The sequence below is a fragment of the Hemitrygon akajei genome, unplaced genomic scaffold (assembly GCF_048418815.1).
Source record: "Hemitrygon akajei unplaced genomic scaffold, sHemAka1.3 Scf000052, whole genome shotgun sequence".
Taxonomy (NCBI): domain Eukaryota; kingdom Metazoa; phylum Chordata; class Chondrichthyes; order Myliobatiformes; family Dasyatidae; genus Hemitrygon; species Hemitrygon akajei.
Window position 1 is genome coordinate 5,756,264 of NW_027331938.1, and position 26,330 is coordinate 5,782,593.

General features: G+C 46.0%; 1 protein-coding gene across 4 annotated transcripts in view; it reads right to left on the reverse strand.

Moving 5' to 3' along the window:
• Window positions 1–8,220: 8,220 nt before the first annotated feature.
• LOC140721222 (uncharacterized) overlaps window positions 8,221–26,330 on the reverse strand; it is a 188,490-nt gene continuing 170,380 nt past the window's right edge. For 2 of the 4 annotated variants that reach the window (XM_073036077.1, XM_073036079.1), the window contains exons 2-3: window positions 25,651–25,797; window positions 8,221–9,978 (exon numbers count right to left, since the gene is read on the reverse strand). In XM_073036077.1, the coding sequence (XP_072892178.1) occupies window positions 8,959–9,576 (618 nt within the window). In that variant the 5' untranslated portion in view covers window positions 9,577–9,978; window positions 25,651–25,797 and the 3' untranslated portion in view covers window positions 8,221–8,958. Of the gene's footprint in view, window positions 9,979–25,650; window positions 25,802–26,330 lie in introns of all 4 variants that reach the window. The other 2 variants (XM_073036076.1, XM_073036078.1) reach the window with 2 other exon arrangements.

The following is a 26,330-nucleotide window of genomic DNA, read 5'->3' on the forward strand; positions in this document are numbered from 1 at the left end:
TGATGGGTGGGGAGTGAGAGTTCAGGAGGGGCTAGTGGAATAACCCTGGTGAGTAAAGATGATGCAGTTCTGTTAACGTTGAACACATCGGCCACTGGGTGTCGCTGGTGGAGGAAGGGAACTACAGCAGAGTCGAACTCGACACTGTCTGCGAACAACAGGTAAGAGAGAAAAGGGAAACTGTGTTAATGACTTCCTCATAGTTCCTCAGCAGTTCAATTAAACAATAAACAATACAAACAGAACCCAGTTTCTGATACTTCTCTCCCTCTCCTCCACAGGCCAGTTCATGGTGAACAAAATACAGGCTGATTTAAACAACGAAGTAAATAAGAGTTTATTTTTCCATCGGGACCTGAGGCTGTACTAATTATAGGATTCACTCCACATCCAGGCCTTCTCAACACACTCAAGCGCTGAATCAGATCCAGGAGACTGTAATGATACTAAACCACAGGACACACAACCCATCCCCCACAGTGCCCTCTAACCCGCTCTTCACACACACACATACACACACACACACACAGACATATCTCGGGAGGTACTCGGGAGCTGTCGGGCATCGGCCCCACCCATGGGTGCACTGTGACCGATGTTGCAGAAGCGACAAACTCCAACATGTTGTCGCTTCTGAAGGATTGAATACTGTCAGGGACCCGGGTGGCTGGCAACAATTCGGTGATGCGGGTTCAAACTCCTCAGCATTCCTTGTAAATTATCGAACATATCTCTTTAAATAATCTGAGAGTTGCTTTCACACGCCCAGCAGTTACACACACACATAATTCTCGAGGGATTCAACAAGTCTTGCAGAATACATGGAAGGACAGAGTTGCAGTCCAAAGCCCTTCACCAAGACTGGAAAAGAAATGACAAGAAACCAGCACAGGAATGTTGGGGGAGGGAAAGCGGGTCAAACTGAAACGCCAGTAATCGCGTCTTCAGCAGTAACTAGACTCTTGTTCAAATCCAGCTGACGTGCAGTTTACAAATCTAGTTTCTGCTCCGCGGATCAACAGGGTCCCAATACTGGCTCCAGCAGCCAGAAGAGCGCCAGAGACATTGCAGATGTTCCGGAAAGCGGCTGGGGAAAGGTAATGTCCAGTTTGGGTGTGTTAAAGTACACGTGGAACACTGCCTACCGTCTGGGTGGGAGAACCAGCTGATGGTTTGGGTCCTGGTACCTTCATTCGGGATCTCGGATCCGAAACGCAGACTGCGTCTCTCTCCACCGCTGCTGCCTGAACCTGCGTGTCCTTACAGTAATTTGTCCCCATTCCAGGAAGAAATGACACTCGGACACAAAGCACTGACAGGAGATCAGAGACCAAAGTGTTCTGCTGTGGCGCAGCTACAAAGTCCCGTGTTCAATCTCTTTCTCTCCGTTCTCTCTCCCTATCACTGGACGCTAATAAAGGGTTAATTGTGTTGCCGTGGATCTGATTTCGGCAGCTGCAGTCGGCTCCAGCCTTTGTTGTAAATTAATTTGGTTCTGAGCAAACTGGTATTGTGTAACCAACACTCCCCGAGTTCAATTCAACGAGCCCTTAATTATCTGGAAAACAATGGAAAAGCATCTCGATAAATGTCAGACTATGACATACTTAATCCTGTTTTGTCAGATCAGAGACTTGTTTTGTACCTACAGTGTCCAGGACATCTGATGTCGGATGCACACATGGAGACAACAACGCAAGCGCTGGCGATGTTGGAAGTATCAAAAAGAAAAAGGAAATCCCGGAATACACTCAGGCTGTCGAGCAGCCTCCGTGGATATGGAACGGTTAAGATTTCAAGTCGAAGATGCTCTGTCAGAACTGCTGCACGAGTCCCGTCGGCCCCATTTCCCTCTCACTCCGGTGAAGGTTCAATTAATACTTCATTGTTTCCCCACCTCCCAGTCCTGCATTGCAATGTCGACTTCTGTTTTCCCTTTCACAGATGTTTCCCGACCTGCTCACTGTCTCCATCAGATTCTGTTTCTGCCCCTTAATGTTATGTGAATTATATCCCGTGTAACTGGCTCCAAGATTAATTCCTTCAATATGCACAGCGGCTGTATTTTATTCACAAAGGGGTTGTTTCCTTAACTTCGTGAAATCAGGTTTGAACTGCTCGGGGATCTGTATTCTGAGAAACGCATCTACTTCTCAAAACGTCAGGAGTTTCAGTCGACAATACGTCGTGACGTCAACTGAAGCCGCTACTGTGAAGAACGGCTTTGAGCGATCCTGCTTACAGGCCTGGGCACAGTATGTCCCTCGGGTACCGAAGCAGATAAGCCGACATGGCTCTCCGTAATTTTAACCGAATAGTTCCACCAGCTCTTTAGTTCCCCATGCTCTGGGAAACATGAAATATTCTTCGCCATAGGGTTAAATGAAGATATTAAATTTCCGGCAAATTGACTTCTAAATAAATCACTCCAGACCTTCCATGAAGTTGGTTCTGAGCAAACTGGCATTGTGTAACCAACACTCCCCGAGCTCAATTCAACGAACACTCAATTGTACCGAAAACAATGGAAATGCATCTCGCGAATGTCAACCTTTGACGTGCTTCATCCTGTTTCGTCAGGTCACAGGACATGAAACAGTATTGGGAACTGACTGGACAGGACAAGTTAATTTCAGACTTGAGACAGTATTTTGAAAACCGAACCCTGCAGCTGAATCCTGATGTTGTCTGGCCCATCTACAACAGAAATAGAGATTGTATGCTGTTTCTGTGATCGGTGATATTGAATGTAAATTAATGTAATGAGCAACCTGCGTACCTACAATTAACTTGCAGGTAGATCTCTGCACTGACGCTGTTGCAATGAATATTGACAGTACGTCTATAATTTCCTGTGTCATTTCTGTTCAGACGGGTTATGTTCAGACTAGGTGTTTCTGAAAATCGAGATATTGATGTTAGATGTCTTCTAATGATGTTTTACCTAAATTGCGCCCTTAACGTCACAGGTGTATACAACTTTATCGTTTTTTTATCTGAGAGTGTAATAGTTGATGTTTACATTGACACGAGACACGGGCTCTGCCAATAGAACTGAAAGAGGAATGGAATCACTCCTTTCTACTGCAGTCCAATCACATCAGCTGGGTTCGGTAGACCCAATTTGTATCCTGTCCACCATATTAGCCTGAATGGCAAACGAATTGGAGTTTATAAAAAGGAGTTCCCGGATATAATTCTACGGAATCATGGAGAGGATACGTTTCATTTTGTCCGCCTCTTTTTTTCACTGCCGACTTAATTTAGTTTGCATAAGATTGGTTCGTTCAGTTTGTGCAGTGGCTGAATTTCATTCACAAAGGGATCGATTCCTTAACGTCGTGAAGTCACGTCGGCGCTGCACGAAGTTCTGAACTCTGAGAAAGAGATCTGCTTCTGAAAACTTCAAGAGCTTCATTTCACAGTCAGCGGCGATTCCAAATGAAGCTGCCGGTGTGAAGAGAAGCGAAGGGAAATCCTGCTCACAAGCATGGGCACAGAATGTCCCTCTGTGACAGAGGCAGATAAACCGGCACGGTTCTCCATTATTTTAAATTAAGAGTTAAAATGTTTTGGCAAGCATGGGACGTTATTCGCGGTAGACTTAAATGAACATCTGTGGAAATTTGACATAAATAAATCCCGGAACTTGACTTACAATTAAAAAGCCCTGAAGGACCTCTAGAATATCTGTTACTCTGCTCCACCTTCCCTATCCCTGATAAACAGTTTTTTCTTTAATATGACGAATAAAGTAGATAGAATAGAGCTGCAAAATAAAATTGCTCAGAAGTTGAAGCGGTGGTTGGAAGTCGAATATTGACGGAAACTTTCACTTGCCCTGTACTGTAATCTTTTCAGAAAAGCCGCTGTGTTTCATGGTTACTTTGATCTCAATCTGCCAAGTATAATTTCTACGGTCAACGTTGTTCACCGACTCGGTGGGGTTGGCCTGGCCTGTCTGCACATAGGTTATCCCATTGCGCCATTTATTGGCAGCAGTGGGAACTGACTGGGCAGAACAAGATAATTTCAGGCTTGTAACGACATCTGTAACAGGTGGACCCTGAAGCTGAATCATGAAGTTGTCTGGTCCATCTTCAAAGGAAATCGATACGGTATGCTGTTTCTGTAATCAGTAATACTGAAGGCAATTTGATGTAATGAGCCATCTGCAAACTTACAGTTAACATGCAGGTAGATCTCAGCTCTGTAACTACTGAACTCATTGTTTATCGTACATTTATATTTTCCTGTGTCATTTCTGTGAACACGGGTTATGTTCAGATTAGAATTTTCTGAATACTGAGACCTCCTTTCATTATCCTGAATGGGTTTGTTATCATTTGTCCATGCTCGTCTTTGAAGAATTCTCTTGTTCGTCACAAGTGACTTCAACTTTTTTTCGATGACCGACGGCTCTGCTCCTGCACTGTCCTGCTCTATGTGTGACATTAAATTGTTTTCACCCGAGGGAGAGTCACGAGCAAAGTGACGTAATCATCAGATAAATGTTCGGCCTTTGAGAAACCAGCGGTCCATGCGCCAGTAATCAGCAGAGGATCAGAGGTGGAGAGGGTCAGTAACTTTAAATTTCTGGGTACGACTCTCTCCGAGAACCAGTCCTGGAGCCCCCGTATAAATATCATTGCGAGGAAAGCACGCCAACACTTTCAAACCCGCAGGAGCCTGCCGAGTTTCGGCATCTCATCAAGTACCTCGGCAAACCACTGCAGAGATGTCGAGTGAAGCGTAATGACGGCCTGCAGTAAGATATCGTCTGGGAAGAAGAGGCACGACTGCACACTGTGATAACTGACGCCGGTGGCAATACAGTGACGGCCGTACTTCCATTGGCAAAGTTGAAAGAGCAACAGCACAGAAAGGAGGCGGCACAGTGTCACCACAAGGGGGCAGTGTCGGAATGCGGAGACGAGGTCAGAATGGGAGCAATGGTCACACGGTCCCTGAGCCGCTCAAACCTTGCAGTCTGATCTCGCACCTCGTCTCCTTCTGTCTCCAGTTTACGGATCAATCGAGGCATTACAGGATATGCCGAGGAGACAGGTGCATGGGGTTGAGTGAGAACTGGGATCAGCCATGATAGAACGGCGGAGCAGACTCGATAGGGCTGAGTGGCCTAATTCTGCTCCTATGTCTGATAGTCTTAGACTGCGAGTGTCTTACACAGTGAAGATTGACACAAGATACTTATTACATTCGGCCGCGATTTCTTTGCTCTATTACTAACTCGTCAGCATCATCTTCCAGTGGTACAATATCAACTCTTGCCTCTCTTTTACTCTTTATATATCTGAACAACTTTTGATACCTGATATTTTTGGCTCACTTACCTTAATTTTTCATCATGTCTCTCCTGTGTGTGTGTGTTTTTTTTTGTTGTCTCCTGTTGGTTATGTAAAAGATTTCCAATCCTCTCACTTCCCACTGCTTTCTTTCAATATTACGTGACCCCGCTTTTGCTTTTATCAAAAACAGGAGAGAATCTGTGGATGCTGGAAATCCAAGCAACACATACACAAAATGCTGGAGTAAGCTAGGAGGCCAGGCAGCATATATGGGAAATAGTAAACAGTCGACGTTTCGGGCCGAGACCCTTCATCAGGACTGGGAACAAAGAAGATGAGACGTCAGAGGAAGTGTGGGGGTTGGAGGGATGGAAGACGTGGTAGGTGATGGGTGAAACTGGGAGAGGGGGAGCAGTGAAGGAAAAATCTTCTTTGGATTTTATTTCCTTAACGATTCTCGAAGGATCATTGCCAATGCCTCCACATCACTTCAGCCACCTCTTTCAGATCTCTGGGGTGTATACCATCTGGTCCAGGTGACCTATTTACCTTCAGACCATCTCTCTTTCCCAAAGGACCTTCTCCCGTGTAACATAACTTTACACATTCTGACCACTGACATCTGGGACTTCCATATTCATGCCAGTGTCTTCGAGAGATAAGAGTGATGTACAAGACTTATTCAGTTCATCTGCCATCACCTTGCACCCCCACCCCATTACTACCTGTCCAGCATCATTTTTCAGTGGTCCGATATCCACTTCAGCCTCTCTTTTACAATATATGTACCTGAAGAAAAATTTGGTATCCTCTTTAATATTGCGGGCTAGCTCATCTATGTATTCCATCTTTTCCTTCTTAATTATTTTAGTTGCATTCTGTTTGTTTTTAAAAGCTTCCCATTTATCTAACTTCCAAATAACTTTTGCTCTGTGCCCTCTCCTTGGTTTTTACGTTGTCTTTGGTTTCTCTTATCAGCCACGGTTTTGTCACCTTACCTTTAGAATACTATTTGCTCTTTGTGATGTGTATATACCCTGTGCCTTCCGAATTGCTCCCAGAAATTCCAGTCATTGCTATTCTGTTTTCATCCCTGCCCGTGTTCTTTTCAAATCAATTTTGTCCAATTCTTCTCTCTTGCTCTCAAATTACACATCTGACTTTAATGTCAGGGTAACATTAATGTCACCTTCTCTAATGTCAGGGTGAATTTGATCATATTAAGAGCACTTCGCCCGAAGGGTTCCTTGAACTCGTGACCTAATTAATTAATTAATCATTCACCAAAATCTTGCTTTAAAATACAAACTCATAAATGCCCTCCATTACTTCATAAAGGCACCATAAATTCAAGCCTGATCCAGTTTTAGAGTCAAAATATTACAATTTATATGATAAACTCCAAGTAAATGGCAGGATACTTGGTAGTGTGGAGGAGCAGAGGGATCAGGGGATACATGTCCACAGATCCCTGAAAGTTGCCTCACAGGTAGATAGGGTAGTTGAGAAAGCTTATGGGGTGTTAGCTTTCATAAGTCGAGGGATAGAGTTTAAGAGACGCAATGTAATGATGCAGCTCTATAAAACTCTAGTTAGGCCACAGTTGGAGTACTGTGTCCAGTTCTGGTCGCCTCAGTATAGGAAGGATGTGGAAGCATTGGAAAGGGTACAGAGGAGATTTACCAGGATGCTGCCTGGTTTAGAGAGTATGGATTATGATCAGAGATTAAGGGAGCTAGGGCTTTACTCTTTGGAGAGAAGGAGGATGAGAGGAGACATGGTAGAGATGTACAAGATATTAAGAGGAATAGACAGAGTGGACAGCCAGCGCCTCTTCCCCAGGGCACCACTGCTCAGTACAAGAGGATATGGCTTTATGGTAAGGGGAGGGAAGTTCAAGGGGGATATTAGAGGAAGGTTTTTCACTCAGAGAGTGGTTGGTGCGTGGAATGCACCGCCCGAGTCAGTGGTGGAGGCAGATATACTAGTGAAATTTAAGAGACTACTAGACAGGCATATGGAGGAATTTAAGGTGGGAGGCTATATGGGAGGCAGGGTTTGAGGGTCAGCACAACATTGTGGGCCGAAGGGCCTGTAATGTGCTGTACTATTCTATATGTTTTATAATCAATGCATTATTTCAGATAGGACAATCCATAATAACCATTCAGATATAATATTACAGGATAAACAAGCAGGAACAACTCCCCCAATAGATAAAACCATTCCAAACACACATACGTTCCTCAACCAGTGGAGCACCTCACCACAGGCATTGTTTGTGTCATCAGTCAGACATCCGAAATATTTTCTCTGTCAATCAGCTTCCAAATGTTGCTACTCTGTCATTCGTTGCCACGCCCCGCTGCTGATTCCCTTCTCCTCATCGTACGTTCTTACCCCGACCATCGTCCAGAGCCCCAAACTCTGCCCTGTGCAGACCCGCCTCTGGTTTCTGACCCTGCTCCGTTGAACATCCAACGGATGGTTTCCCATTCTGCTTTCAGTCTTTAGAGGACAGCGGTGCTTTCAACAACACTTTAGAAGCAGGGAAAACGACCCATAATCTGGAAATGAGCCGTGAATAAGGAGGGTAACTCCCAAATTCATTCTTCCTCAGCCCAGAGATTTCAGGGGCGAAGAACATCTCAGACAGAGCTGCAGTCAGCTCAATTTCTTCAGTCTGCAGAGAATTCAGGGAAACCTCTTCATCCACAGGATGGTGACGGTTTGGAACCCATCACCACAGGGAGAGCGAGAGGGGAACAACAGGGGAGGATTTAAAAGGACTGTCCTGGAACAGAATCACTGGCAGGGGCCAGCCGGCCTGAGTTGACCCTCTACTGTGCACTAGGTGTGTTAAAAGTACCGGAGACAGAGATTAAAATAGAACTGATTTACTTGTCTCAGATCCAGAATATTAAACTCCAGTCCCATTAAAGGTGAATATGCAGCAGAAGAAACTCCTCCCATGCCCAGTGACCAGGGTGCAGACCTGGGTGTGGTGAGCAGCAGCAATAATTGCAGAGTTCAGCACCGACAGTCACTCTCGAAATTGCATTCAGCAACGGTGATGGACAAATATCCAGCATGCAGCTCATTGAAACTTTCTCCCCAGTGTGAACCCGGTAGTCTGTCACAAGTATAACAATGTTTAGGTTACGACTAGAGAAAACAGGGATTTGGAGTGCGGGTGTATCCAATGAGAGAAATGTTCCTTCTTCTGAGTCTGGAAGAGAGATTTTCATGGTTTTTTGCTGGGGAGAGATGAGAAGACACGAATGGAGAGAGTGGGCTCTTTTTCTTTTTTTGTTGTTGTCTTTACTAACCCTGTAGTCAAAGTAAGAATCATAAATCTCAATTGTTTAATCACATATTGTGTACTGTTTGTAATTTCAGGGTACTGATTTGTAACAGGGGACACATCACACAGCATCCACCCAAAAGAGATTTCTTAAGTTTGGCCGGGCTGGGGGGAGGGCCAAATTAAGCTATATTAAGCTGCTAGCTGAAGTGAGAGTTACATACGCTTAGATTACTTAGTGAATCACTTCCCACATTCACCGCAGGTGAACGGCCACTCCCCAGTGTGAACTCGCTGATTTGGCTGAGAGAAACTTTTCCCAAAGACTGACCAGTTGATCGGCCTCTACTCGGTGTGAACTCGCTGGTGTCTCTGTAGTTGAGATGACCGAGTGAATCCCTTCCCACAGTCTGAGCAGCTGAATGGCCACTTCCCAGTGTGAACTGACTTGTGTACCAGTTGTTCGTGTGACAGAATGAATCCCTTCCCACAGTCTGAGCACGTGAATGGCCTCTCACCAGTGTGAACTGACTGGTGTATCAGTAGATCAGATGACCGAGCGAATCCCCTCCCACATTCACAGCAGGTGAACGGCCTCTCCCCAGTGTGAACTCGCTGGTGTGCCAGCAGATCACATGACCGAATGAATCCCTTCCCACAGTCTGAGCAAATGAATGGCCATACTCCAGTGTGAACTGACTGATGTGCCAATAGGGAGGATGATCGAGTGAATCCTTTCGCGCACACTGAGCAGGTGAACGGCCACTCCCCAGTGTGAACTGACTGGTGTGCCAATAGGGAGGATGATTGAGTGAATCCCTTCCCACAGTCTGAGCAGGTGTATGGCCTCTCTCCAGTGTGAACTCGCTGATGTTCCTTCAGTTTAGATGACTGAATGAATCCCTTCCCACAGTCGGAGCAGGTGAACGGCCGCTCCCCGGTGTGAACTCGCTGGTGTGCCATTCGGTCAGATATGGCCTAGTGAATCCTTCCCGACAATTTCAGCAGATGACCAGCCTCTGCCCAATGTGAACTAACTGGTGTGCCCACAGCTGGAAAGATCGTCTGAATCCCTTCTCACACACAGAACAAGTGAATAGCCTTGTCCCAGTGTGAACTTGCTGACGTACCTTTAGTTGAGATTAACGAGTGATTCCATTCCCAGTCTGAACAGGTGAATGTTACCTGTGTAAAATAACGGGCGTGCCAGTCGGTCAGATGATAGAGTGAATCCCTTCCCACAGTCTGAGCAGGAAGGATGATTGAGGGAATCCCTTGCTCCACTTCTTAAATATCTGGACAGAGACAGCAAAACTGGTGTGTTTTGTTTGAATTCCCATAGCCAATTTCCTTGTCATTTTTAACCTGTAAAAAGATTTACAAAATCCATCAATGGGTGTAGGACAACATTTCAGATGAGATCACATTAGTTACCAAGGTGTGATCTGGCATCACACTGTTACAGTGAGGTTCAACCCAAGTTGCAGAAAGAAACCATCTTGTAACTGGGCACATGGTTGGTGTCTGGAATGACCATCAAATTCTCTGATACTCTTCCAGTCTCTATAAGAATGGAGCATTTCTGGCATCTCCAATCTGTGAATTGGCTCAGTTTGACTCTCTCCATTGGGGTTATTCCCTGTTCCCACTGAGCTGCATGGGAACCTGGCCCCACAGGAACTGAAACACTCTCACACAAATACCCTTTGTTGACGTGCAGCTGGGATTTTCTTTTATGTACTGTTAACTTAAAGTGCCACAGTTTTAATGCCATGTAAATATTTCCTACCCAGATGTATGGTTGGTCTGCACAGCTGTTAAAATGAATTAGAGTGAATATTAGTATTGTTAAAGATTCTTGTCACAGTCATAGAAAGATTCAGACACATTGGCCCATCTAGTTGGTGCCAAGCTATTTACGCTTTCCACTCCCATACCCCTACCATCCAGGTACCTATACCGACCTCTAACATGTTGCAATCGTGCAACCACAACATGGCCTCTGGTTGTGGTCCCACCCCATCTCAGTGGAAAAACCCAGCTTGCATTTACCCCATCTATGTCCCTCAAAACTGTGGTATACCTCCATCAGATCTCCCCTCACTCTTCTACTTTCCAAGGAATAAAGTCCAGTCCAGTTCAATGTTTCCTTCTAACCCAAGTCCTCCAGACCTGACAACATCCTTGTGAATTTTCTCTGAACTCTTTCAACCTCTTTTACATCTTTCCTGTAGGTTGGTGACCAAAACTGCACACAATACTCCAAATTAGGCTTCACCAATGTCGTGTACAATGTCAACATAACATCCGTCTATTGTTGACAGTACTTGAGTTTATGAAGGCCAATGGGCCAAAATCTTTCTCTCTGTACCTTTTGAACTGTGACACCACTTTCAGTGAAATAGAGACCTGTATTCCCCGATCCTTTCCTCTACAAGACACCTCAGTGCCCAACCAGTCACTGTGTAAGAGCTACCCTGGTAGGTCCTACCAAAGTGCAACACCTCACACTTGTCTGCATTAAATTCCATTTTCCATTTCTCAAGCCATCTTTCCAGCTGGTCCAGTTCGCACTGCAAGCCATGATAGCCTGCTCACAGTCCGCTAAACTCCCAGACTTGGTGTGATCCACGTATTTGCTGATTCAGCTAACCACAGTATCATCCAGATTACTGATATAGATGACAAACAACAACAGATCCCACACTGATCCCTATGGCACACCACTAGTCACAGGCCTCCGGTCAGATAGGCGACCATCTGCAACCACATTCTGGCTTCTCCCAAAGACAGTGTCTCATCCAATTTACTATCTCATCTTGAAGGCTGAGTGACTGAACCTTCTTGACCAACCTCCAATGTGAGACTTTGCCAAGTGTCTTGCTAAAGTCCATGTAGACAACATCAGCAGCCTTGCTTTCATCCACTTCCCTGACAACTTCCTCGAGAGACTCTATAAGATTGGTTAGACATGACCTACCATGCACAAAGCTATGCTATCTATCCTTAATCAGTCCACATCTATCCAAAAACTTGTATATCCAGTTCCTGCACTTACGTTCCATTAACGTTCCCACCACTGATGACAAGCTCACCAATGTACAATTTTTTAGTTTAAGTTTAGAGGCTTTCTTGAACAGCAGAACAACATTGGCTGTCCTCCAATCCTCCAGTCCCTCACCTGTCACTGAGGATGATTTAAATATCTGTGCTTGGGCTCTGACAATTTCTGCAATTCCAGAGTCCCAGGGAACAACTTGTCAGGCCCTGGGGATTGATCCACGCCAATTTGCCTTAAGACAGCAAACACCTCCACCTCTGTCATCTGTACAGGGTCCATGAAGTTGATGCTGCTTTGCCTCACTTCTGCAGACTCTGTGTCCATCTCCTGAGGAAATACGGATGTAAAACTACTATTTAAAACCTCCCCCATCTACTTTGTCTCCCGTATAGATTACCATTCTGATCACCCAGAGTGGGCATGTTTCTGCAGTTGCTGGAAAAAGAGGAATGCAAACACACACAATGCTGGAGGAACTGTGCAGTTCAGGCGGCAACTAAGCAGAGGAGTACACAGTCCAGGCATGCTGAAGGGGCTCGGCTAAAATGCTGTCTATTTATTCCTCTCCACATTTGCTGCCTGATCTGCTGATTACAGGCAATATTTTGTAGAAATTAACCAATTTGTTTCTTCAATTAACCAGTTTCCAAATGTTTCTCATCTTTTATTCATAGCCAGATCCTGCTGGTCTGATTCCTCTTCCCTCCTCCTGCTCAAAACCTCCAGACCCCATCTTTTTCTGGAGCCCCAAAGCCCCGACTGCTGCTGGCAACTCTTTGGATTCTGACTCTGCTCCATCGAAGATTCATTCGCTAGTCTGCTGTCAGACTTGAGAGATGCATTGCAAAAACACAGCTGTCTGAGGCCTAGTCCTTTGAAATGAGTGAAAATAGTTTAAGGTGCTTGAAATGGTAGAGGCAGATACAATAGGGTCTGTTAAGAGAATCTTAAGAGAATTCATGGAACTTAGAAAATTAGAGGGCTCTGCGGTAGGGTAATTCTAGGCAGCTTCTAGAGTAGGGTACATGGTCGGCACAACATTGTGGGCCGAAGGGCCTGTAATTTGCTGCAGATTTCTATGATTCTATGAAATTCAAGGGAATTCTGTTCTCCCACAGAGTAGTGACTATTTGCAACAGGGAGTGTGAGAGATAAACGGCGGAGATACACTTTAAAATACTGATATGGAACAGAAACATGGGCTGGGACCAGATGGATTGAGTGGCCTCTCGAGTGTACATTGTGAGCGTAGTAGAGAGTGAGCGTAACATTAAACAGCAGTCTAGTTTAAGGCTAACATCAGCAGAACAGACTCCTCCAATGCTCAGTGACCAGGGTTCAGTCCTGGGCTGCGATGAGCAGCCGCAAGAACTGTAGAATCCGACAGTAACAGTCCCTCATGAACCTGCAGCTGCCTTCAGTGACCATGAAGGTTAAACATTTAACACAGAGCTGATTTGAACTTCCTCCCTGATGTGAATTTGCTGGTGTAGCATCTGGGATGATTGAGTAAAACTCTCTGCTCACTCCGGACAGAAATGTGGCCTCTATTTATTGTGAACTCACCGGAGCATCACAAGGTGGGTTAACTGAATGAGTCCCTTCGCTCACACGGTGCAGGTGAACGGCCGCCTCCCAGTGCGGAGCTGTTGGTGTATCGGCGATGACCGATTGAATCCCTTCCAAAATGAGAGCCAGTGAATGACGTCACACTGCTATCAACGCCATGGCATATTTCAGGCTTTTTCACTTATTGATTTCAGCGTGCTGTGTGTGTCGGAATGCCTGTATCTATTCAGTAAATCTAATTTGCATGTTTATCCTGTGATATTATATCCGGACAGGATCATGTATCGCCCTATCTCTAATAACGGGTCGGTAGCAATGCAACTGTTTGACTCCGACTCTAAAACTGGATCAGGCTTGTATTGATTGTCATCGATAGTATCTTTCATGATCGTCTCTTAAAGCAGGACTTTGGTGAATGACGCTTGCCACTTGATGGCGCCTGTGTAAGCAATCAAACGGCATGTTCTGCTTTAGAGCCCCTAGAGAGGCACAACACTTCGTCTTGAGTTTGTGACTCTTTTAATGTACATTTTTGTTATTTCTGTGTCAACCGCCTGGTCCTGTGTTGACACAAGGAACCACGCAGTTTCTGGCAAGAGGTCTCCAGCTTTGAGCCTGACGTTGGACGCTTTCCTCCTTTGCTCACATCGTGGGGATCCCATCCATGGACGATTATGCTCACCTATTGGCTAAATCCTTCTTCTATAGCAGTGTTTCCCAGCCTATTTTAGCCCCAGTGCCGCGAGTCAAGGCGAAATGCCGAGCACCCTCGTTGCTAATCCCCAACGACGTCCGTTAGGTTGGTAAGGTCGGACGAGATCGCCAAGTGTCAGACCCATTGTGACGATGGATGCTCAAGTCCTGCAGTGCGATGCTTCTTCCTGTGTCCCAGTGCCACATCCTTTTTGGAAGTGCCTGCTCTACTAACGGTCGATCAGGTCTGTTGCCACAAGTTAGAGGCAGCTTATTGCCCCGCCAAGAATCTCGAATGCCCCCCACCCCCGGCGAGTGTTATTTGCTCCTAAAGCTATCTTAGGACACGTAACTGCCCCCAGAGGGAATCACTGTTCCATTGTGATAATTCCTTCATCTTTCTGGGTTGAGCTTTCATTTCAGTTCAGAACGGCACACGCTCACAGCGTGTCGAATCCTGCTTTTGTTGATGCAAATACATCCTTAGAAGAGTTACTGTGAGTGGGACAGAGGAAACGCAACTCCCTCAACACTTGAGTGTGTGCAGCTCCCTCAACATCTTGCTCCTCCCTCTCTCCATAGTGCGCTCACCAGATCTGTCACTCCCTTTCTCCCTATCGCCCACCCTCCTCTCAATCCTCAGCACACATTCCTCTCAGCTTCTCTCCTCTGTCTCCTCTCACTCTCCTCCTCTCCGCTCTTATCTTAATAAACCCTCTCCCAATTCCTCACCTCCCTCTCTTACTCTGCTCACCCCAACTTCCTCTCACTCTCACTTCCCTTCTCCACATTATGTCTACACACCACACCCCACCCCGCCTTTACAGACTGACCCTGAACCTCGGCCCATGTTCACTCCATGATAGCACCTTTCAATGTGCGACGGTGACATCGACAGGATAAGTAGCCTTGGTGACATCGGAACATACTGCCGTTCGGAGTTGGATGAAGCAGAGGAGGGAGAGAAAGAGACAGAGAGATAGAGGAAGAGGGAGGAGGAGAGAAGGGGAAGTGGGAGAGGGGGAGGGAGAGATAGAGAGAGTGGGGGAGAGAGGAGAGAGAAAAGAGGAGAAAAGAGGAAGAGACAGGGATCGAAAAGGGCCACTCCTTTTAAATGGAGACACATGGAATTTTCTAAAATTCTAAATCTGCCATGTAAGTTCCTTTAGGATCAATGAAGTGTCTATCTATCTGAGTGTAGGCGGGTGGCTGGGTACATTTGAGCTGGAGATACAGGGGGATGGGCACAGAAGCATAGATCAGACACGGCCATGCTGAATAAACATTATATCATAAGACTTCCTCCTCATCTGAATTGATTTCCCTGTAGTCTGAGGATGTACCCCTGGACCTGGGCTCCGCATTATGTGAAACATCCTCTCCATATCGGCTTTACAGTATTCGGGAAACACGCCTCACACCAACTCCACACCCCGCCCATAATTCTAAACTCCAGCGGGAACAGCACAGAGACATCAAATACCATGAGCTGGTGTCTTGTTCAGCAGCTTCAGGTGCAGCACCTTGTTCAAAACCATCTGAAAATCCAAACAAACAACACCCACCTCCTTTCGTATTTCAACAAAGAATTCCAACAGATCTGTCTGGGAAGATTTCTCCTGAGGCCGACTTTGGCCGTACAGGGGAGGATTTGAAAGTACTGTCGTGGAACAGAATCACTGGCAGGGTCCAGCAGGCCTGAGTTGACTCTACTGTGCACTAGGTGTGTTATAAATTCACTAAGTACCGGAGACAGAGCTTAAAATAGAACTGATTTACTTGTCTCAGATCCAGAATATTAAACTCCAGTCCCATTAAAGGTGAATGTGCAGCAGAAGAAACTCCTCCCATGCCCAGTGACCAGGATGCAGACCTGGGTGTGGTGAGCAGCAGCAATAATTGCAGATTTCAGCACCGACAGTCACTCTCGAAATTGCATTCAGCAACGGTGATGGACAAATATCCAGCATGCAGCTCATTGAAACTTTCTCCCCAGTGTGAACAGTGTGTCACAAGTGTAACATGCTCTAAGGTTTCACTGCTAATGTTATGGCCTCTCTGTAATGTTTCACAGCTGAGGTAATGGTTTCTCTGTAGCAGCAATGTTTATGTTACGACCAGAGATACGGGTTATGGAGTGCGGGGCTATCCGATGATAGAAATGTTCTTTCTTGTGAGTCTAGAAGAGAGATTTTCGTGGTCTTTTGCTGGGGGAGATGAAAAGATGCAAATGGAGACAGTGGGTCCTTTTTCTTCTTTTTTTGTTTAACTTTACTAACCCTATAGTCAAAGTAAGAATTATAAAGCTCAATAGTTTAATCAGATATTGTGTACTGTTTGTTATTTCAGGGAACTGATTTGTAACAGGGAACACATCACACACCATCCACCCAAACAAGATTTCTCAAGTTTGGGCGGGCTGGGGGGCTATCACCCCCTATATTAAGCTGCTAGCCCCGAAGCGAGAGTTACATAAGCCGAGATGACTGAGTGAATCGCTTCCCACAATCACAGCAGGTGAATGGCTACTCTCCAGTGTGAACTAGCTGATGCATTTGATGGATATGGCTGAGAGAAACTCTTCCCAATGTCTGAGCAGGTAAACGGCCTCTACCCAGTGTGAACTCGCTGGTGTCTCTGTAGTTGAGATGACCGAGTGAATCCCTTCCCGCAGTCCGAGCAGGTGAACGGCCTCTCTCCAGTGTGAACTGACTTCTGTACCAGTTGTTTAGATGACTGAGTGAATCCCTTCCCACACTCTGAACAGGTGAACGGCCTCTCCCCCGTGTGAACACGCTGGTGTACCTTCAGGTTAGCTGACCGAGTGAAACCCTTCCCGCAGTCCCAGAAGGTGATCGGCCTCCCTCCAGTGTGAACTCGCTGGAGTACCTTCAGGTTAGATGAGCAAGTGGATCCTTTCCCACAGTCCGAGCAGGTGAACGGCCACTCCCTGGTGTGAACTCGTTGGTGAGCCATTATGTCAGATGACCGAATGAATCTTTCCTTACAAATACAGCACATGACCTACTTCTGCCCAGTGTGAACTGACTGGTGTGGCCACAGGAGGGAAGACCGACCAAATCCCTTCTCACACACAGAACAGGTGAATGGACTTGTCCCAGTGTAAACTTGCTGATGTACATTCAGTTGAAATGATCGAGTGAATCCCTCCCCACAGTCTGAGCAGGAAGGATGATCGAGTGAATCCCTCCCCACAGTCTGAGCAGGAAGGATGATCGACTGAATCCTTCCCCACAGTCTGAGCAGGAAGGATGATCGACTGAATCCTTCCCCACAGTCTGAGCAGGAAGGATGATCGAGGGAATCCCTCCCCACAGTCTCAGCAGGAAGGATGATCGAGTGAGTCCCTCCCCACAGTCTGAGCAGGAAGGATGATCGAGTGAGTCCCTCCCCACAGTCTGAGCAGGAAGGATGATCGAGTGAATCCCTCCCCACAGTCTGAGCAGGAAGGATGATCGAGTGAATCCCTCCCCACAGTCTGAGCAGGAAGGATGATCGACTGAATCCTTCCCCACAGTCTGAGCAGGAAGGATGATCGACTGAATCCTTCCCCACAGTCTGAGCAGGAAGGATGATCGAGGGAATCCCTCCCCACAGTCTCAGCAGGAAGGATGATCGAGTGAGTCCCTCCCCACAGTCTGAGCAGGAAGGATGATCGAGTGAGTCCCTCCCCACAGTCTGAGCAGGAAGGATGATCGAGTGAATCCCTCCCCACAGTCTGAGCAGGAAGGATGATCGAGTGAATCCCTCCCCACAGTCTGAGCAGGAAGGATGATCGAGTGAATCCCTCCCCACAGTCTGAGAAGGAAGGATGATCGAGTGAATCCCTCCCCACAGTCTGAGCAGGAAGGATGATCGAGTGAATCCCTCCCCACAGTCTGAGCAGGAAGGATGATCGAGTGAGTCCCTCCCCACAGTCTGAGCAGGAAGGATGATCGAGTGAGTCCCTCCCCACAGTCTGAGCAGGAAGGATGATCGAGTGAATCCCTCCCCACAGTCTGAGCAGGAAGGATGATAGAGTGAGTCCCTCCCCACAGTCTGAGCAGGAAGGATGATAGAGTGAGTCCCTCCCCACAGTCTGAGCAGGAAGGATGATCGAGTGAATCCTTCCCCACAGTCTGAGCAGGAAGAATGATCGAGTGAATCCCTCCCCACAGTCTGAGCAGGAAGGATGATCGAGTGAATCCCTCCCCACAGTCTGAGCAGGAAGGATGATCGAGTGAATCCCTCCCCACAGTCTGAGCAGGAAGGATGATCGAGTGAATCCCTCCCCACAGACTGAGCAAGAAGGATGATCGAGTGAATCCCTCCTCACAGTCTGAGCAGGAAGGATGATCGAGTGAATCCCTCCCCACAGACTGAGCAGGAAGGATGATCGAGTGAATCCCTCCTCACAGTCTGAGCAGGAAGGATGATCGAGTGAATCCCTCCCCACAGACTGAGCAGGAAGGATGATCGAGTGAATCCCTCCTCACAGTCTGAGCAGGAAGGATGATCGAGTGAATCCCTCCCCACAGTCTGAGCAGGAAGGATGGTCGAGTGAATCCCTTGCTCCACTTCTTCAATATCTGGACGGAGACAGCAAAACTGGTGTGCTGTGTTCGAGATTCCCGTAGACAAATTCCTTGTCATTTTTAACTTGTAAAAAGATTTACTGAATCAATCAATGGGTGTCGGACAACATTTCAGATGAGATCACTTGAGTTGTCAAGGTGTGATCTGGCAACACACTGTTACAGTGAAGTTCAACCCAAGTTGGAGAGAGAAATCACCTTCTAAATGGGCACAGTGCTGGCACCTGGAATGACCCTCAAACTCTCTGATGCTCTTCCTGTCTCTATAAGAATGGGGCATTTCTGCCATCTCCAATCTGTGACTTGGCTCAGTTTGACTCTCTCCATTGGTATTATTCCCTGTTCCCACTGAGCCACATGGTTTCCTGTTCCCACAGTAACTGAAACACTCTCACACAAAAAGCCAGCAATGCATTCCATGCACCCACCATCCTCTGTGTAAAAAAAGTTACCCCTGACATCCCCTCAGTATCAATTTTCAAGTACCTTTCAAACTCTGTTCTCTTGTGTTAGCCATTTCAGCCCTGGGAAAATAACCTCTGGCTATGCACACGATCAATGCCCCTGATCATCTTATACAACTAAAAAAGCTCTTAACATAAACAAGGACATTTTACACATTATACGTGATCGAGTTCATCTGCACTCTCACACAACCTATGTAGCAGGCCTGTAACGGGTAATGAAGGATTTTCTCACCAGAGCTTTTGTACATTGTCCATATGTGGTTTGCTTGCTAAACTACGCTTTAAAAAGTCAGATTTCCAAATATCACTCCACTTCTTCCCACTTGCAAATTCTCCAGCAACTTTTGCATCGCCACAATACACACAGGTAACAGCAGTTTCTATATTGGACATAAATATTTCCCCTGAACCCACCTGAGGAATTGAGGATATATAAAAAAATCATTTTGAACCTATGTAACCTCTGGCTAAAAGAATAATTGGGACTGAATAGGAATTTTGAACTGAAGTGAACTCCGTTTTCAGCATTTAGCTAAGACAGGCTCATAACCAGTTCTCTGTGGCTTGCAGAGAGACACACTGAGAGCTGATGACATTATACATTGTACTCTCATTAGCTGATAACATTATACACTGTACTCTTGTTTGAGGAAGTGGAGGAGGACTCACTGATAAGGACAGGAATGAACTTCTGTTTGTAATTAAATCAGGGCCTTGCAAAGGGAATAACTGACAAGGACTGGACTGTACATCCATCTGTAATTAAAACCTTGATTTAGTGAACTCTCAATTCTAAGTAATTAAGTTTTGCACCAACAGACTTGGGTGTACAAGTTCAAACAACATATTGCAATTGTAATGTATGGGCTTACTATGTACAGGTATACGGCTGTAACCTGACTAAGTCAGTCCACTTGTCAGATGGTGGCAGTGCTTACATGCCTTCCCTTTGACAACTGGGTCTCAAACTCCTGCAGGAGAATGCGCAATAAACTGTGGTGATGATAAGAAACTGGACTCCCGAGTTTTAATTGGATTCAACTTTTAACATTTGCCATCACGAACACGATCCCAATACAGGGAGTGCCAAGCAGACGGGCTGAGCAAGTGGCTGGACCACTCTGGGGACTGCGGAGAGTGACCGGGTGCCCAGTAGGTATTTTACCTTTTGTCACTCTCCGTTAGTTCATTTGGAGGTACGGTCCCTCGCCCAAGGCTGACTGCTTAGCTTGACGGGATCAGGAAAGAATCTGTCGAGAGGCTCGTATAAGGCAAAATTTTGCTAAGTGGGCAGGAGGCGGTGCCAGGTAAATTTTACAAAGTGGGCAGGAGGCTTACATGCCAGGTAATTTCATTAATTGAGCAGGAGGTGCCAGCCGGGTAAAGTTACCTGATCGATAATTGAGCAGGAGGCTTTGTGCCGGTTAAATGACAAAGAGAACCTGGGTCAATTGCAGTCGATTGAGACAAGGAAAAAGATTTTCAAATGTTGAGTGCAGCGCTGAATAAGAAATTGGGGAACAATATGTGGCCACGGACGGGGGAGGGTGCAGGAGCCTGGGATATTACATCATGAGAACAAGCAGTAAATTTGATATGGAAAAAGAACTGTGGAGAGAAGTGGAAATTGTTGAAAAGGGAATGGAAGGAAAAGCAGATATGAAGTGGAACAGTATATTATTAGCAAGTTGGAGGAATAATGCATGTGACAACAGGATAGAGGTATGTAATGCAAAGGTTGGGATGCTAAAAGTGAAGTGTGACTGGGTGGATGGATGCCGAAAATGAGAGCAGGAAGTACAACGTAAGCAAACCAAGGCCGGCCCAGATAGGAGAGAAGGGCAAGAACGTCAGACAGACATACTTTATTGACCCCGAGGGAAATTGGGTTTTGTTACATACTGATAGGGAAACAAGGGATCCCAAACACATGTCTGTCATACCGACCCTGTTTGAGGACAGTGACCGTGATGAGGAGTGGGCACCCACCGTACCTCTCCTACCTTACCAGGGGCCAAGTTCACCCAGTGATCCCAAACCCCAACGGTGGCCGCTCGGGTAAAACAGCGGGACAGGGAAGGGGGGGGGGAGGGTGTCACTTTACCATGTGATCCTGAAAGGGAATACAGAGGTTTATTCCGAGACAGGGAGGGAAGAATCCAATAAAACCCCAGTTAATGGCTCCACAAAGACAATTCCCACCTGAATGCTGCCCAATCCACGAGCAGGAGGAGGGACAGCCCTCAGTGATCCCTGTGTCTGCACCCCGGAAGCCTCAAGAAACGATAATGATCATGAATCAGGCCCCAGATAGAAAAGAAAACCCAGCAAGGTGTCGGCAATACAAAAATGTTTAATGCAACTCCACAAGATTTATTCAGTCTCTGCTGCATGATTCTCTCAGCTGCTGAGGGGAGGAAATGGAAGGCAGATTTGAGATACCAAACCTATCAGGAGTTACAGGCGGGAAAACATAATGAGAATGAATAGACAGACCAGATTATTCAAGCCTTGGAAAGGGCTCTCCAGCAACCTGTAAACATCACTAAAGTAGTTGAATGCAAACCTAACCCGGGGGAATCGGGACCAGACTATTGGGAGTGATTTGTGGCCTGCTATGGCACTTTCGCAGGAGACCAAGCTTTTAATAATGGGAATCTGTCCCCCCAGTTTAATGCCCTACTGTTCTATCGCTTACTAATATAGATAGCCAACAGGATTAAAAATAATATGGATTGGCCTGACAATGACCGAAATGGAATACGTTGAGCTTTGACATATCATTGTGACCCGACTTTCGAATCCCGATCGACCCTGAAGGGAACTAATATTAAAGGAGAATATGTTCAGTGGAAAGAAGGATGCGAGTGAGCTATATCTGGGGATCAGAAATGGGAACAGAAGAACAGAAAGCTGCCACGGGACAGGTGGGGAAAACAACCCGTTTAGAAATGGACAAGCAAGGATGCTTCCTGCTGTGATTTCCACCCCTCAGGAAGAGCCCAATGTAATATTGCAAGTTGCTGGAATTCCAATTCCGTTTATGATTGATATGGGGGCAACCACAACCACTCTCGATCAGGAAACAGTATCAGAAAAGGGATTCCAGCTATCAGACGCTACAATCACTGTGTCTGGCTTTGAGGGCATAGGATGTACGTATTCACATAACCAGCCACTGCAGGTGGAATTCCAGGGGAACCAGTGTGAGGTTTCATTCACAGTCACCACCAGTCGGGGGTGTAATCTAGCAGGGAGAGACTTGCTCTGTCTGTTGGAAGTCGAGATCCTCTGCAGAGACAATGGTATCACCCTGCAACTAGCGAACAACCGACAGCTTCCCCAATTTCTGCACCCCCCCCCAGTGGTGGGCACTTAATCCGGACTCCACTGAGTTTGAACCCCTTCTGCCAGCGGCCGACTCTCATGTGACTCTGTACTTTGACCCTACGGGGTGCTCAACTGAGGAAAACCATATTTACGCAGCCCTCGAGGGACAGAAGTTCCCTTTCACGGTGGTTGGACAGGTTAAAGGAAGAGAGGGCAGTTCATTACTGTCTGAAGTTCTGGATTCCCTTTGGCGACAGACAGGACTGGTGGTTGCCCATACCAGCATCAGGGTTTGCCCTGGGTTCCCTGCCTACACCCTGACAAAACAAGCCTCCAGCACGAAAGGAGACTGGCGAGATTTCCTGTGGGCCAACTCCGATACTGGAAGGAGTCGGAAGTGAAGACGGGACATCTAGTAAAACTCTCTTTTAATGTTGACAAAACCCAAGATGTTGCACCACATCTCTGGGCAATTTCAGGCCATGAAGTCGGCCGCACCAACTGCCCCCTGTCTGGATCACAGTGAAAGAAGGACAGACTCTCCCATCCATTCTGCAATACCCCCTCAAGCCTGAGGCAACTTTTTACGAGGATGGAAGCTCTTTTGTGGATCCATCAGGAAAACGATATTCTGACTATGCGATAGTGACGGACAGTGAAGTAATTGAGCAGGCCTCTTTTGAAGCAGCTATCTCCGCCCAGAAGGCTGAGCTGTTTGCTCTGACTCGTGTCCGTATCCCAGCAACAGACAGAAATGGGAACGTTCACACAGACTCCCGTTATGCGTTTGGAATGGTACATGACTACGGGGCTCTCTGGGAACATGGGGATTCCTGACTTCCTCTGGCCACCCCATTAGTAATGCCACCTTTGTAAACAACTTACTCACCGCTCTACAGCTACCTCGAGTTTCGGCTATTATTAAGTGTGCAGCCCACGTCCGCATGTCTAACCTGGTCACTACGGGCAATGCTTTAGCAGGTTAGACAGCGAAAAGCTTTTCCAACTACCATTAATACTGCTGACTGTTGTGAAGGTATTATTACGGGAAATAATTCCCAGGTACGGCCTGCCAGAGATGCTGAGCTCTGACAATGGCCCACACTTTGTGGTGAAAGCAAACGAAGGGGTATGTAACAAACTAGCTATCAAGCAACAATTCCACTGTGTACACCACCCACGGGCCACCGGTATGGTGGAAAGAGCCAATGCAACTCTGAAGAGTAAACTGGCCAGACTAACAGCGGAGACTGGACTCACTTGGTTGAAGGTCCGACCATTAGCCCGATTCCACATGAGGGTTACCCCACAGGGGAAAACAGGGTTGTCACCAGCTGAAATCATTTCTGGACGCCCCATGAGGGCACCCTGGGAACAAAGTCTCAGGATTAAAGGCTAAATGAATAAGAATAAGGAACCTTGGTTCTCCAGGGAACTCTGATAAAGAAAAAGAGAGATGTATGACATGTATAAGAAACAGGGAGCAAATAAGGTACTAGAGGAGTATAAAAAGAGTAAGAAAATACTTAAGAAAGAAATCAGGAGGGCTAAAAGAAGACATGAGGTTGCTTTGGCAGTCAGGGAAAAGGATAATCCAAAGAGCTACATCAGGTATGTTAAGAGCAAAAGGATAGTAAGGGATAAAATTGGTCCTCTTGAAGATCAGAGTGGTCGGCTATGTATGGAACCGAAAGAAATGGGGGAGATCTTAAATGTTTTTTTTGCGTCTGTATTTACTAAGGAAACTGGCATGGAGTCAATGGAAATAAGGCAAACAAGTATTGAGGTCATGGAACCTATACAGATAGAAGAGGAGGAGGTGCTTGCTATCTTGAGGCGAGTAGATAAATATCCAGGACCTGACAGGGTATTCCCTCAGACCTTGAAGGAGACTAGTGTTGAAATTGCAGGGGCCCTGGCAGATATATTTAAATGTCGTTATCTACGGGTGAGGTGCCAGAGATTTGGAGGATAGCTCATGTTGTTCCGTTGTTTAAAGCAGGCTCTAAAAGTAATTCTCGAAATTATAGGCTGGTAAGTTTGATGTCGGTAGTGGGTAAAATATTGGAGGAGTACTAAGAGACAGGATCGACAATTATTTAGATAGACAGGGTCTTATTAGGGAGAGTCAACATGGCTTTGTGTGTGGTAGGTCATGTTTAACAAATATATTAGAGTGTTTTGAGGAGGTTACAAGGAAAGTGGATGAAAGCAAGGCAGTGGATGTTGTCTACATGGACTTCAGTAAGGCCTTTGACAAAGTTCCGCATGGGAGGTTAGTTAGGAATATTCAGTCGCTAGGTATAGATGGTAAGGTAGTAAATTGGATTAGACATTGGCTCAATGGGAGAAGCCAGAGATTGGTAGTGGAGGATTGTTTCTCTGAGTGGAGGCCTGTGACTAGTGATGTGCCACGGGGATCAGTGCTGGGTCCATTGTTATTTGTCATCTATATCAATGATCTGGATAATAATTTGGTAAATTGGATCAGCAAATTTGCTGATGATACAAAGATCGGAGGTATAGTGGACAGTGAGGAAGGTTTTCAAAGTTTGCAAAGGGATCTGGACCAGCTGGAAAAATGGGCTGAAAAATGGCAAATGGAGTTTAATACAGACAAGTGTGAGGTATTGCACTTCAGAAGGAAAAACCAATGTAGAACAGATAAGGTAAATGGTGGGGCACTGAGGAGTGCAGTAGAACAGAGGGATCTACGAATACTGATAAAAAATTCCCTAAAAGTGGCGTCACGGGTAGATAGGGTAGTAAAGAGAGCTTTTGGTACATTGGCCTTTATGAATCAAAGTATTGAGTATAAGAATTGGAATGTTATGGTGAGGTTGTATAAGGCATTGGTGAGGCCGAATTTGGAGTATCATGTGCAGCTCTGGTCACCGAATTACAGGAAGGATATTAATAAGGTTGAAAGAGTGCAGAGAAGGTTTACGAGGATGTTGCCGGGACTTGAGAAACTGAGTTACAGAGAAAGGTTGAATAGTTTAGGACTTTATTCCTTGGAGCGTAGAAGAATGAGCAGAGACTTCATAGAGGTATATAAAATTATGATGGGTATAGATAGAGTGAATGCAAGCAGGCTTTATCCACTGAGGCTAGGGGAGAAAAAAACCAGAGGACACGGGTTAAGGGTGAAGGGCAAAAAGTTTAAAGGGAACATTGCGGGGGGGCTTCTTCACAACTGGTTCTGACAGAGGCATAACTGGTTCTTCTGGGCACATTCTGTTTCACTCCCAGCTATTCCCTACCTTCCTTTGTGCAGGTATGTAATGTCTAAAGGACCAGTGTTTGAGTAAACGAGACTCACCCAACTTTCTCCTGACTGAATCAATGGAAACCCTGAGTCAGATGGGTTCTCTCCAGTTGGTGCTCTCAGTCCTCGGGCTGGTTCACTTGTTGCTGTTCCCTCGTCTTCAGTCGTGGTTTTTCTTCCAATAAATCTCTCACTGCAGGTCTAACTTTAACATGAAAGATAATGAAGCACATTAACATTACAAAGGAGGACCAAACATTTCTGCTTAATGTTACTAGGAACAAAACTCACTGAAATTTAAACGTTGAAGGCAAATATAATGATCTCAGTGAACAATCTTTTATTGTCCCTCATATGTCACAAAACGATACGGGATAAGAAGGAGCCATCATTCAGTCATGGTAAGACATAAGACAAAGGAACAGAATTAGATGATTCGATCCATCTGGTCTGCCACACCACTCAACCAGGGCTGATTTTTATTCCAACACCATATTCCTGCCCTCCTCCTGTAACCCTGAAGCTACTTAGCAATCATGAATATATTAATCTCTGTCATAAATATACCCAAATGGCAGCCTCAATCAGACTCCGTGGCAACAAATTCCATAGATCAGACATATTTTGGCAAAAAAAAAAATTCTCAACTGAATTTTAACAGGAAGCATCTTTATTCTGAGACTCTCCGTCTAATGGAAACATCCTCTCCATGTCCACTGTATCCAGGCTTTTCA